Source organism: Leucopleurus acutus (assembly GCF_964270905.1).
Source record: "Leucopleurus acutus genome assembly, chromosome: 7".
Lineage (NCBI taxonomy): Eukaryota > Metazoa > Chordata > Mammalia > Artiodactyla > Delphinidae > Leucopleurus > Leucopleurus acutus.
This window is the reverse complement of record NC_139150.1, coordinates 27,173,056-27,187,909: the sequence shown is the minus strand read 5'-3', so window position 1 is coordinate 27,187,909 and position 14,854 is coordinate 27,173,056. Positions and strand designations below refer to the sequence as shown.

The following is a 14,854-nucleotide window of genomic DNA, read 5'->3' as shown; positions in this document are numbered from 1 at the left end:
TAGTCTTTGTTTTAAAGTCTATTTTGTCTGATATGAGAATTGCTATTCCAGCTTTCTTTTGATTTCCATTTGCATGGAATAGCTTTTTCCATCCCCTCACTTTCAGTCTGTATGTGTCCCTAGGTCTGAAGTGGGTCTCTTGTAGACAGCATATATACGGGTCTTGTTTCTGTATCCATTCAGCTAGTTTGTGTCTTTTGGTTGGAGCATTTAATCCATTTACATTTAAGGTAATTATCAATATGTATGTTCCTATTCCCATTTTCGTAATTGTTTTGGGTTTGTTATTGTAGGTCTTTTCCTTCTCTTGTGTTTCCTGCCTAGAGAAGTTCCTTTAGCATTTGTTGTAAAGCTGGTTTGGTGGTGCTGAATTCTCTTAGCTTTTGCTTGTCTGTAAAGGTTTTAATTTCTGCGTCGAATCTGAATGAGATCCTTGCTGGACAGAGTAATCTTGGTTGTAGGTTTTTCTCCTTCATCACTTTAAATATGTCCTGCCACTCCCTTCTGGCTTGGAGAGTTTCTACTGAAAGATCAGCTGTAAGCCTTATGGGGATTCCCTTATGTGTTACTTGTTGTTTTTCCCTTGCTGCTTTTAATATTTGTTCTTTGTATTTAATTTTCGATAGTTTGATTGATATGTTTCTTGGCGTGTTTTTCCTTGGATTTATCCTGTATGGGACTCTCTGTGCTTCCTGGACTTGATTAACTATTTCCTTTCCCATATTATGGAAGTTATCAACTATAATCTCTTGAGATATTTTCTCAGGCCGCTTCTTTTTCTCTTCTTCTTCTGGGACCCCTATAATTCGAATGTTGGTGCGTTTATTGTTGTCCCAGAGGTCTCTGAGACTGTCCTTAGTTCTTTTCATTCTTTTTTCTTTATTTTGCTCTGCAGTAGTTGTTTCCAGTATTTCATCTTTCAGGTCTCTTATCCGTTCTTCTGCCTCAGTTATTCTGCTATTGATCCCTTGTAGAGAATTTTTAATTTCATTTATTGTGTTGTTCATCTCTGGTTGTTTGCTGTTTAGTTCTTTTAGATCCTTGTTAAATGTTTCTTGCATTTTGTCTATTCTATTTCCAAGATTTTGGATCATCTTTACTATCATTATTCTGAATTCTTTTTCAGGTAGACTGCCTATTTCCTCTTCATTTGTTAGGTCTGGTGGGTTTTTATCTTGCTCCTTCATCTGCTCTGTGTTTCTCTGTCTTCTCAGTTTGCTTAACTTACTGTGTTTGGGGTCTCCTTTTCGCAGGCTGCTGGTTCATAGTTTCCGTTGTTTTTGGTGTCTGTCCCCAGTGGCTAAGGTTGGTTCAGTGGGTTGTGTAGGCTTCCTGGTGGAGGGGACTAGTGCCTGTGTTCTGGTGGATGAGGCTGGATATTGTCTTTCTGTTGGGCAGGTCCACGTCTGGTGTTGTGTTTTGGGGTGTCTGTGACCTTATTATGATTTTACGCAGCCTCTGTGCTAATGGATGGGGTTGTGTACCAGTCTTGCCAGTTGTTTGGCATAGGTTGTCCTGCACTGTAGCTTGCTGGTCGTTGAGTGGAGCTGGGTCTTGGCGTTGAGATGGAGATCTCTGGGAGATTTTCGCTGTTTGATATTACGTGCAGCTGGTAGGTCTCTTGTGGACCAGTGTCCTGAAGTTGGCTCTCCCACCTCAGTGGCACAGCCCTGATGCCTGGCTGGAGCACCAAGAGCCTGTCCTCCACACGGCTCAGAATAAAGGGGAGAAAAGAAAGAAAGAAGTTAAAATAAAATGAAATAAAGTTATTACAATAAAAAATAATTATGAAGAATAGAAATTTTGGGGGCCTCCCTGGTGGCGCAGTCCGCCTGCCAATGTAGGGGACATGGGTTAGTGCCCCGGTCCGGAAAGATCCCACATGCCGCAAGTGGCTTGGCCCCTTAGCTGTGGCCGCTGAGCCTGCGCGTCTGGAACCTGTGCTCTGCAACGGGAGAGGCCACAACAGTGAGAGGCCCGCGTACTGCAAAAAAAAAAAAAAAAAAGAATAGAAAATTCTTTAAGTAATAAAAAAACCCGACAGACAAAACCCTAGGACAAATGGTAAAAGCAAAGCTATACAGACAAAACCACACACAGAAGCATACACACACACACACTCACAAAAAGAGAAAAAGGGAAAAAAAAAAAAATATATATATATATCGTTGCTCCCAAAGTCCACGTCCTCAGTTTGGGATGATTCGTTGTCTATTCAGGTATTCCAGAGATGCAGGGTACATTAAGTTGATTGTGGAGATTTAATCCGCTGCTCCTGAGGCTGCTGGGAGAGATTTCCCTTACTCTTCTTTTTTCGCACAGCTCCTGGGGTTCAGCTTTCGATTTGGACCCGTCTCTGCGTGTAGGTTGCCTGAGGGCGTCTGTCCTTCACTCAGACAGGACGGGGTTAAAGGAGCAGCTGATTCGGGGGCTCTGGCTCACTCAGGCGGTGTGGGGGTGGGGTTAGTAACGGTGCGGTATGCGGAGCGAGCCTGTGGCGGCAGAGGGCAGCAGGATGTTGCACCAGCCTGAGGCGCGCCGTGCGTTCTCCCGGGGAAGTTGTCCCTGGATCCCGGGACCCTGGCAGTGGCGGGCTGCGCAGGCTCCCGGGGCAGGGGAGGTTGTGTGGATAGTGACCTGTGGTTGCACACAGGCTTCTTGGTGGCTGCAGTAGCAGCCTTAGCGTCTCATGCCCGTCTCTGGGGTCCGTGCTGATAGCCGTGGCTCACGCCCATCTCTGGAGCTCCTTTAAGCAGCGCTCTTAATCCCCTCTCCTCGCGCACCAGGAAACAAAAGATGCAAGAAAAAGTCTCTTGCCTCTTCGGCAGCTCCAGACTTTTTCCCGGACTCCCTCCCCCTCCCGGCTAGCTGTGGTGCACTAGCCCCCTTCAGGCTGTGTTCACGCGGGCAACCCCAGTCCTCTCCCTGGGATCTGACCTCCGAAGCCCGAGCCTCAGCTCCCAGCCCCCACCCATCTCGGCGGGTGTAGACAAACCTCTCAGGCTGGTGAGTGCTGGTCGGCACCGATCCTCTCTGCAGGAATCTCTCCGCTTTGTCCTCCGCAGCCCTGTTGCTGCGCTGTCCTCCGTGGCTCTGAAGCTCCCCCGCTCCGCCACTGGCAGTCTCCGCCCGCGAAGGGGCTTCCTAGTGTGTGGAAACCTTTCCTCCTTCACAGCTCCCTCCCACTGGTGCAGGTCCTGTCCCTATTCTTTGTCTCTTTTTTTTCTTTTTTCTTTTACCCTACCCAGGTATGTGGGGAGTTTCTTGCCTTTTGGGAGGTCTGAGGTCTTCTGCCAGCGTTCAGTAGGTGTTCTGTAGGAGTTGTTCCACATGTAGATATATTTCTGATGTATTTGTGGGGAGGAAGGTGATCTCCGTGTCTTACTCTTCTGCCATCTTGAAGTTCCTCTCTATTTTTAGTTTTTAAGGCACCTCCATACTGCTCTCCATTGTGGCTGTACCAATTTACATTCCCACCAGCAGTATAGGACGGTTCCTTTTTTGCCACACCCTCTCTAGCATTTATTATTTGTAGACTTTTTGATGATGGCCATTCTGAATGGTGTGAGATGGTACCTCATTTTAGTTTTGATTTGCATTTCTCTGATAATTAGCAATATGGAGCATTTTTTCATATGCCTGTTGGCCATCTGTATGTTTCCTTTGGAGAAATGTCTTTGTAGACTTCTGCCCATTTTTTGATTGGTTTGTTTGTTTTTCTGATATTGGGCTGTATGAGGTGTTTGTATATTTTGGAGATGAATCCCTTGTTAGTGCCTCATTTGCAGATAGTTTCTCTCAAGTCCTTAGGTTGTCTTTTTGTTTTGTTTATGGTTTCCTTTGCTGCACAAAAGCTTTTACGTTTAACGTATACACACTGCTATATATAAAAAAGATAACCATGAAGGACTTACTGTATGGAACAGGGAACTATACTCAATACTTTGTAATACCTGTTAGAGAAAAGAATCTGAAAAAGAACACACACACACACACACATATATATAAAAATATGAGAAACTGAATCACTGTGCTGTACACCTGAAGCTAACACGACATAATAAATCAACTATACTTCAATTAAAAAAATTGAAAAAAACTCCTCTATTCCAAATACTTTTTATCTCTAAGAAATATTTCATAATAAGATTTTAGCCTTAAAAAGTAAAAAATATCTCTAGTAGAACCCTGAATATTCATTCAGCAGTTCATAAACATTCTTGAACTGTTAAGAAAAATTAAGGGATAAAGGATTAAAAACCTAATAAAAAATTGAAAGAAGTTTATCAACAGACAATTCACACAACAAAGATATGATGTCCCTTAAACATATGAAAACATGTGACGCTCATTTGGGAATATATTAATGAAAATTACACTCAGATATCATTTCTCATCAGATTGGCAAAAATTAAAGTCTGGCTGCATATCCTGTATGGAGAGAGAACTGGGCACTTTTTCAGTCTTATCTGGATATTCTGGCATGTTTGTTTATTTTCAGGTTTTTTCCCAGCATTTTTTGCATATTGATATGAACTTTATTGGCAGTTTGTCTAACTCCATAATAAAATTTGTTGGTATTTTTATTGAGATTGTATTCAGTTTATAAATTAACTTAGGGTGGCAGTTATATTACATAGGGACAAAAGCATAGAGTGAGACAGGAGAGAGTACAGAGTCATGAGATTTTCTAATATTTAGATAGGGAAGATCCAGAATGAGAAATGGGAAAGAAGCTGCTAAAAACCAGGAGATGGTATTAAGAAGGATGGACTGGTCAGTTATGCTGCATGCTGTTGAGAGGTATATTCAGATAGTATTTTGTTGAATACATGAATGAGGGACAATGGTATTAGGCCCTTTCGGGGGATACAGTTGGACATGTAAACTTTGAATAAGACACAGACTCTGTCTTCAATATGTTATTGTCTAGGCCTTCCCTGGTGGCGCAGTGGTTGGGAGTCTGCCTGCCGATGCAGGCGACATGGGTTCGTGCCCCGGTCTGGGAGGATCCGCATGCCGCGGAGCGGCTGGGCCCGTGAGCCATGGCCGCTGAGCCTGCGTGTCCGGAGCCTGTGCTCCGCAACGGGAGAGGCCACAACGGTGAGAGGCCCACGTACCGCAAAAAAAAAAGTTATTGTCTAAAAAGAAATATGAGGCATTGTACTTTTAAACTTTATGAGGATACAGACTAAGTTTGTTTTATTCAGCACTGTATCCCTAGCATTCTGTCTGGTGCATGTAGTAGATTTTTAATATATATTTGTTGACTAACTGATAAATGACTAAAATGCTCTTTCATAGGTCTCTCTGTATTTAATTCTCTCATACTTATTTATCTAAGACTATACTACCAGATGAACAGTTTATTTAACCAACTTATTGAAGACATTTATAAAAATGAGGATCTGAAGATTTGTTTGACAGTCATTTAGGTTAATAATTATTAATGTCTGAGTGCGTGATATCACCAATGAAGAAAGCATAGAGTAACCAGAAAACCAGGCTGAATATGCCATGTACCAGAAGTTAATTATTGGAGGGCATTGGCGGAGGCTTAATGGAGTAGACACTTCGCAGTTGCCCTGCAAAGGATTGTTTGGATTTAGGCAGATGGAGGCAGGAAGAAGTATGTTCTGGGTGGAGAGAAAGATTAATTATGCAAATTTTGCTTATATAGATACATTGTAATAGTCTTTGAATTATTCATATGAGGTAGAAGTTATGTTCATTCATTATACTTTCATTGCTATGCACTATAGAGGATATAAAAGTACATGAGTACTGTTTGTGCCTTGAGGAACTTATAGTTTAGGTCACATTTTTCTGGGAATATTCTGAAATGATATAACATGAGATATTATAAAAATAATGTGCCAAAGCAATCTTGAGAAAGAAAAACGGAGCTGGAGGAATCAGGCTCCCTGACTTCAGACTATACTACAAAGCTACAGTAATCAAGACAGGATGGTACTGGCACAAAAACAGAAATATAGATCAATGGAACAGGATAGAAAGCCCAGAGATAAACCTGGGCTTAAACCTAAATGTAAGGCCAGACACTATAAAACTCTTAGAGGAAAACATAGGCAGAACACTCTATGACATAAATCACAGCAAGATCCTTTTTTGACTCACCTCCTAGAGAAATGGAAATAAAAACAAAAATAAACAAATGGGACCTAATGAAACTTAAAAGCTTTTGCACAGCAAAGGAAAACATAAACAAGACGCAAAGACAACCCTCAGAATGAGAGAAAATATTTGCAAATGAAGCAACTGACAAAGGATTAATCTCCAAATTATACAAGCAGCTCATGCAGCTCAATATCAAAAAAACAAACAACCCAATCCAAAAATGGGCAGAAGACCTAAATAGACATTTCTCCAAAGAAGGTATACAGATTGCCAGCAAACACATGAAAGGATGCTCAACATCACTAATCATTAGAGAAATGCTAATCAAAACTACAATGAGGTTTCACCTCACATGGGTCAGAATGGCCATTATCAAAAAATGTACAAACAATACATGCTGGAGAGGGTGTGGAGAAAAGGGAACCCTCTTGCACTGTTGGTGGGAATGTAAATTGATACAGCCACTATGGAGAACAGTATGGAGGTTCCTTAAAAAACTAAGGATAGAACTATCATATGACCCAGCAATCCCTCTACTGGGCATATACCCTGAGAAAACCATAATTCAAAAAGAGACATGTACCACAATGTTCATTGCAGCACTATTTACAGTAGCCAGGACACAGAAGCAACCTAAGTGTCCATTGACAGATGAATGGATAAAGAAGATGTGGCACATATATACAAAGGAATATTACTCAGCCATAAAAAGAAATGAAATTGAGTTATTTGTAGTGAGGTGGATGGACCTAGAGTCTGTCATATAGAGTGAAATAAGTCAGGAAGAGAAAAACAAATACCGTATGCTAACACATATATACGGAATCTAAAAAAAATGGTTATGAAGAACCTAGGGGCAGGACAGGAATAAAGACCCAGACATAGAGAATGGACTTAAGGACACGGGGATGGGGAGGGGTAAGCTGGGACGAAGTGAGAGAGTGGCATGGACATATATACACTACCAAATGTAAAATAGGGAAGCAGCAGCATTGCACAGAGAGATCAGCTCGGTGCTTTGTGACCACCTAGGATAGGGAGGATGGGAGGGAGACCCAAGAGGGAGGGGATATGGGGATATAAGTATGTGTATAGCTGATTCGCTTTGTTATACAGCAGAAACTAACACAACAATGTAAAGCAATTATACTGCAAGATGTTAAAAAAAATGTGGCAGAGCTCAAACAATTTCTTTACTGGAATTAATTTTTATTTTAGGATATGTTTAAATGTCAGATTAGGGCTTCTACATTCTTTGGTTTACCTCCCTTTTTAAGCAAGAGACTATGAAGTCAAATGCTGTTTAATTTAGGTAATATGTTTTTTCTTTTAATAGTCTGCTGAATAGGGAGACAGTTTTATATTTTATTTATAGAAGAATAAGGGTTCATTCCATTTGTCACCATTATATTTGTGTCACCTTATTAAATAAACCCTAAGAAGAGGCTGAATTCACAGAAATCCATCCATGGACCTCATAAGTCTATCTCAGCAGTAATTTATGATGCCAGCCGTACTCCTTGGCTGAGTGATGAGTCTCCTGGGAGTGGAGATTCTATTAAAACTCGACTTGAAAAATACTTAGTATAGTTCATGTTCTCAGGAAGTACATTAGATCCTGACACTCATCTCTTTTGGATTTTGTAAAAAGACATTGCTGTTTTCCTGACAGTGGACCATTGTTTGACCTGAATTCTTTTGATTTTTGTTGGCCGTCCATGAAGTCAAGCTATGACCAGGATAATTATGCTAATACATCTCATTGTAACTATTTATTCTAAAGAATAATTTAATCTAAAGAAATTCTTCTTAGATATTAACCAGTAATGGTATAAACTTGGAAGTTAACATTATATTTGGACTCTTCTCACTCTATATTTTCTCCAGGTGATTACATTCTAAGTCATGCCTTTACGTTTTACTTGTATGGTAATGACTTCTAAATCCATATCCCTTACTTAATGTTTCTGGGCAAGCCTCCATTACTGCACTTACTCTTTACGGTTTTGTAATTACAGATTTACTTGCCTGTCTCTGGCTAGTCTGTAAGATTTTTGAGGGCAGGGATCACATTCAACATTCTTTTGGCAGCCAGGGGTAACGCACAAGCAGATTATTTTAATCCTGTGGATTTTAGGCTTTGTTAGTGCTGTTCTGTTTCAGATTTGCCCTTCTAGAATGTGACCCTTTTGGGGTCTCACTTTAAGCCCGAGGTGTACCCCTGGGCAGGTCCACCTTGCCTGGCTTTGAACTCCAACCTGTCTTACCAGAACCAAGCAGTGGGCTGCTCAGCTCTTTGGCCTCCCAGCTGTTGTTCTCTGCTAGGTTTTTGAAATCTGTTTCTATGTTTGCACAGTTTAGTGTTGGTAAACTCCTCCAGCACAGACTACGCATGGACTTGGGGGCTTACTTAATGTGGTTCACTCCTCTTTGAGCTGGTATTGCTCTCAAGTGCTAGATGCTTTGGCCTTCTCAGACTCCAGCCTCTGTCCCTTTAACCCATTTGGGACTTCTGCATTTCATTTCCCTATGCTGTGAATTGACACATGTCCTTAAAAGAAAAAGCCAGGGTAAATGCGGAGTTCGCTTTGTTCAACTTCCTTTCTTTTAGGGATCATAACCCCACCAGGTTATACCTGTATTGGTTGTTCTCCAGTGTCTTTTTACAGTTGTTTTATGTATTTGTGTCTTTTATGTTGATTTTGTTGAGATACTGAGTCTGATATAAGCTATTTAGTCATGGCTGGCCTGTAGTTTATGTGCATGCATTAAAAAAAGGTTTATTTGTTATTTGTTTATTTTTATTGTGGTCAAATTGGCATAACAAAATCAGCTGTTTATACAATTCAGTGGTGTTTAGTACATTCACAATGCTGTGCGCATACATTTTTAAATTTAAATAAATGATAGTACGTTATAGCTTTTGTTCTTTGTCTCATTTTCACCTAACAGTATATTTTAAGAATTTTTCCGTATAACTTTACGATTTATTATTTTTAACAATTACACAGTATACATTTCACTTATCCATTCCTCTTGTGATGGACACCCACTTTGTCTCCGACTCCCCACTACCTAGACTATATTGCAGATAATAAGAATTTACTCTTGTTTCCATTGTCCTCAGGAAAGCTGATTATGTAGGGACCTCTTATGAAATTTAATTCCAAAAATATCTAGTTTGATTCATTATCTGAGACCTGCTGGAGGAATTGCCTCTTGGAAATTCATGGGCTTTTGGGAACCATTCTAGTCCATAACATTGTCCCAGATTCATTTTGGCACCAGTATAATTTCTTGAGCAAATCTAAACATCTCTGAACACTATACATTTTGCCAGATAAAAGATTGGTAGCACTCCATTCTATCTCTCAGTGTCTCAGTTGCTTATATATATAAATATATATGGAAAAAATTGGATGGCTAGAGACTTACTACAGTCCCTCATACTGGCAGGATTCTACAATTTACTGGAAGTCTGTGACTTTAGATAATGATAGACTGCAGTGTATTTAGTGATCAGACTCAAAATCTGAGTGTTCCTAAGTGCTTAACCACTTATTAGCTCTGTGACTTTGAGCAAGTTACTTAACCTGTCAGAACCTCAGTTCCACATCTCTATGATGAGAGTAATATTTTGAGTAGTTTTTGGATTACATTTAAAGAGAATAAGGTAATACAAGACACTTATCACAGTTCTGGCACATGTTAAGTGCATAGTATTAATAGGTATTCTTGGTCATTTGGTGTAGACTGTAAATGATATTTTATCTTATTTCCTTTCAATACTAAATGTATTTTTTTGCTTATGCTGCTCATTTGGCACTCAAAAATGTGGTATTTTGTATTATTGTTAATGAGTTATGTTCTTTTCCATTAATTAAGTGTAAACTTATAGAGAACAGATTTTTTTTCCAGAACCTAACTTAATTTGCTTCTGCTGAAGATTAAATTAAGAATGCATATTGAACACAGTGAGAACTCCAACAAAGAAAATAGGAAATATAAGAAAGTACTAGATAGAAGTCACAGAGCTGAAGAATAGAATAACTGAACTAAAAAATTTACTTGGGGGGGTTCAACAGCAGACTAGAAGCAGCAAAAAGGATCAGTGAACTTGAAGACCAGGCAGTGGAACTCACCCAATGAGAGCTGCAAAAAGGAAAAAGAATGAAAGAAAGTGGAGATAGCTTAAGGAACTTATGGGACAACATCAGGAGGACTGACATTCACATAACAGGGCTCCCAGAAGGAAAGAAGAGAGAGAAAGGGGCAGAAAAATTATTTGAAGAAAGAATGGCTGAAAACGTCCCTAATCTGGGGGAAGGAGACAAACATGCAGATCTAGGAAGCCCAGAGAGTTCCACATACAGGGACCCCCAAAGAAATCCCACCAAGACACATTATAGTTAAAATGTCAAAAGTTTAAGACAAAGAGAGATTCTTAAAAGTAGCAATGGAAAAACAGTGTGTTATGTATAAAGGAACCCCCATAAGACTATGAGCAGATACTTCCAGTAGAAACTTTGCAGGCCAGAATGGAGTGGCATGATATATGCAAAGCACTGAAGGAAAAAAACTCCCAACCTAAGTTACTCCACCCGGCAGTTACATCCAGAATTAGAGGAGAGAGAAAGAATTTTTCCAGACAAGCAAAAGCTAGAGCTTATCACCACTAAATTGACCTTACACAAAATGTTAAAAGGACTTCTTTAGGCTGAAAGGAAAGGATGCTAATTAGTAACAAGAAAAAATATGAAAATATAGATCTCACTGGTAAGGGTTAATATATAGTAAAGGTGGTGGATTAATCACTTATAAAGTTAGTATGAATGGTAAAAGACAAAAGTAGTAAAAATAACTGTAACTACAATAATTAAGGGATACACACAAGATAAAAAGATGTAAAATGTAACATCAAAAAACAAAAAAACATTGAGGGGGAGAGTAAAAATATAGAACATTAAAATGCATTTATACTTAAGTTATTATCAACTTAAAATAGACTGTCACTAACATAAGTTGTTATATGAAAATATGATAACTACAGAGCAAAAACCTGTAGTATATACACAAAAGATAACAAGAAAGTAATCTAAGCATTGCACTAGAGAAAGTCATCAAGCCATAATGGAAGTGAGCAAGGGAAGAAGAAAGGACCAGAGAGGAACTACAAAACAGCCAGAAAACAATTAACAAAATGAAAATAAGTGCATACTTATTAATTACTTTAAATGTAAATTGACTGAATTCTCTATTCAGAAGAGTAGCTGAATGGATAAAAAAAAAAATAAGACCCATCTATATGCTGCCTGCAAGAGACTCACTGCAGATGTGAAGAGAGAAATAGACTGAAAGTGAAGGGATGGAAAAATATATTCCATGCAAATGGAAGCCCAAAGAAAGTTGGGATAGCTATACTTATATCAAACAAAACAGACTTTAAAACAAAGACTAATTAGAAGGGCGTTACATAATGATAAAGCGGTCATTTCTAATAAGAGGATATATGACATTTGCAAATATTTATGTACCAACATACATATATAAAGCAAATATTAACAGACATAAAGAGAGAAATAGAGAGCAAAACAATAATAGTAGGGGACTTATTGAAGTCCCCTCACTTACAACAATGGATAGATCACTAGACAAAGAATCAAGAAGGAAACATTGCCCCAAAGGACATATTAGACTAGATAGACTTAACTAAAGATATAGACAGGACATTCCATCCAAAAGCAACAGAATACATATTCTTCGAAAGCACACATGGAATATTCTCCAGGATTCATCATATGTTAGGTCATAAAACAAGTATTAACAAATTTAAGAAGATGAAAATCATATCAAGACTCTTAGCTAGAATAGTATGAAACTGGAAATTGTTTACTAGGAAGAAAACTGGAACAATCACAAACAGGTGGGAATTAAACATAATGCTATAGAACAACCAGTGGGTCAGTGAAGAAATAACAGAGAAATCAAAAAAATACCTTGAGACAAAAATGGAAATACAACATTGCAATCTTATGGGATGCAGCAGACGTAGTTTTAAGAGGGAAGTTCATAGCAATAAATGCCTACCTCAAGAAATGAGAAAAATCTCAAATAACTTAACTTTATACCTTAAAGAACTAGAAAAAGAACAAATGAAGCCCAAAGTTAATGGAAGGAAGGAAATAACATAGAGCAGAAATAAATGAAATACAGACTAAAAGGACAATAGAAAAGACCAAACTAAGAGTTGGTTCTTTGAAAAGATAAACAAAATTAACAAACCTTCAGTTAGACTCACCACGAAAGAAAACAAGAGAACTCAGGTGGATAAAATCAGAAATGAAAGAAGAGACGTTACAACTGATACCACGAAAATGCAAGGGATTGAGACTGTTATATGCCAACAACGTGGACACCCTAGAAGAAATGGACATACTTCTAGAAACATACAACCTGTCAAGACTGAATCACAAAGAAATAGAAAATCTGAACAGACCAGTTACCAGTAAGGAGACTGTATCAGTGATCAGAAACCTCCCAGCAAATAAAAATGCAGGACCAGACAGTTTTGCTGGTGAATTCTACCAAACATTACAAGAATTAATACCAATCCTTCTCAAACTCTTTCAAAAATTAAAGATGAGGGAATGCTTCCAAACTCATTTTACAAGGCCAACATTACCATGAAACCCAAACCAGACAAGGGTGCCGCAAGAAAAGAAAATTATGGGGCAATATCCCTGATGGGCATAGATGCAAAAACCCCCAACAAAATATTAGCAAACTAAATCCAACAATACATTAAAAAGATTATACATCGTGATCAAGTGGGATTGATTCCAGGGATGCAAGGATGGTTCATCATCTGCAAATCAATCAATGTCATATATCACATTAACAAAATGAAGGATAAAAATCATATAATTTCAATAGATGCAGAAAAAGCATTTGACAGAATTCAGCATCCATTTACAATAAAAACTCTTAACAAAGTGGGTGTAGAGGGAATGTACCTCAACATAATAGAGGCTATATATGACAAGCCCACAGCTAACATCATAACCAGGGCATTATGCCTGGTGAAAAAAATGAGACAAAGACAAATACAGTATGATCTCATTTATGTGTGGCATCTAAAATTTAAAAAAACGCAAGCTCATAGATACAGAGAACAGATTAGTGGTTGCCAGAAGTGGATTGGGGGGTGGTGACGAGGCTTGGTGACATGGGTTAAAAGGAGTCAAAAAGTTCAAACTTCCAGTTATAAACAAATAAGTCATCAGTGTGTAACGTATAGCATGGTAACTATTGTAATACTGTATTGCATATTTGAAAGTTGCTAAGAGAGTAGATCTTAAAAATTCTCATCACATAAAAGAATTTTTGTGTGCTGTGTATGGTGATGGATGTTAACTAGACTTATTGTGGTGGTTATTTCATAATATATGCAGATACCGAATCATTTTGTACACCTGAAACTAGTATAATGTTATATGTCAGTTATACCTCAATAAAAAAAAAAAGCGTTTTGAATATTTTCTTCTTTTTCACTTTCCCCTCTCATTTTTAGGAAACAGAAAACATTTGTATTTAAATTCAAAATTGAACTTTTTTTTTCAGATAACCATGATGCTTACAGAGACTGCTTTTATGCCTTTTGCTTTTTTTGAGGATACATTGAGTTGGATGCTGTTTGGCTGGCAGCAGCTGTTTTCATCATGTGAAAAGAGAAGTGAAACAAACTCGTCTCTCAGTGGTACTGGTTCATCGACCTCAAAACCTATAGCTGATGCTTCAGATAAAGTTCATAAGAAGCATACTAAAAAGACTAAGTAAATTTACTTGATGAACTTCAGAAGGCAAAAAATTTTCTTTGTCTTATCTACCTGTCAGATTGTGATAAATATTTCTATGTAAATGGTGTAAAATAAAGATTATATATAAGGATTGGAGGTGACAAAAAGAAAGAACTTCTTTCTGTTTCAGGGAGACTCTCCCTTTCTGGATTGTAATTTCCTGAGTGTTATGAGTGTATCATGTGAAATGGTTTTTCTAAGTTATATATAAAAGATTCTATTGTGATTTTTAAAACAATTTTATCTTGATAAAAGCCTAGTGTTTTTGAATGTTAGAAAAAGTAAACCTACTGTCATTGCAAAATAACAAAAATTAAAGTTTTATTGTTTAATCTAGATATTTTCATACATGTTTTTTATTTGAATCTATTTGAGCTTTAGTTTAGCAAAATTAAACTTTTATTACACATTACCATTATAATTCTTAGATATGAAAAACAATTCCTGTTTAATTTTGAGTACTAAGAAAAGTAAACTTTACCTAAATCACTTTATATTATGAAAGAAAATAAATTATTAGCTTATATTTCAGAAATAAACATTGTATATTTTGCCCACATTAAATGGAAATATCTGAAATTTTATTTAATTTTTTTCTAGTAGTATTTTTCAGTGAGAGCAGAGTATTATTAGTCTTAATCTTAAGTGTGTTTCATGCCCTTGTTTAAATTATTTCTTTTTTCTCAAAAGAAAATCAGGGGTATAGTTTTTAATAAGTTACTAAGTCCATGTTTTGCTTTGCAAGTTTTGAGGAGCTTATTTTTTTCTCTCTCCTTAAAACACATTTGTTTTAACTGTAGGAGAAATTATTCTTCTCAGCATTTCATATACTCTTAAGTATTATTTCAATTTAAAAATTT

The 14,854-nt window shown here is 37.7% G+C and overlaps 1 protein-coding gene across 2 annotated transcripts in view; it reads left to right on the top strand.

Annotated features, from left to right (window-relative positions):
• Window positions 1-14,325, top strand: part of TMEM38B (transmembrane protein 38B) — a 69,291-nt gene extending 54,966 nt beyond the window's left edge. Inside the window, exon 6 of one of the 2 annotated variants that reach the window (XM_082842144.1) lies at window positions 13,810-14,325. In XM_082842144.1, coding sequence (XP_082698270.1) covers window positions 13,810-13,974 — 165 coding nt within the window. In that variant the 3' untranslated portion in view covers window positions 13,975-14,325. Of the gene's footprint in view, window positions 1-13,758 lie in introns of both variants that reach the window. The other variant, XM_082842143.1, reaches the window with a different exon arrangement.
• The last annotated feature ends 529 nt before the right edge of the window (window positions 14,326-14,854 follow it).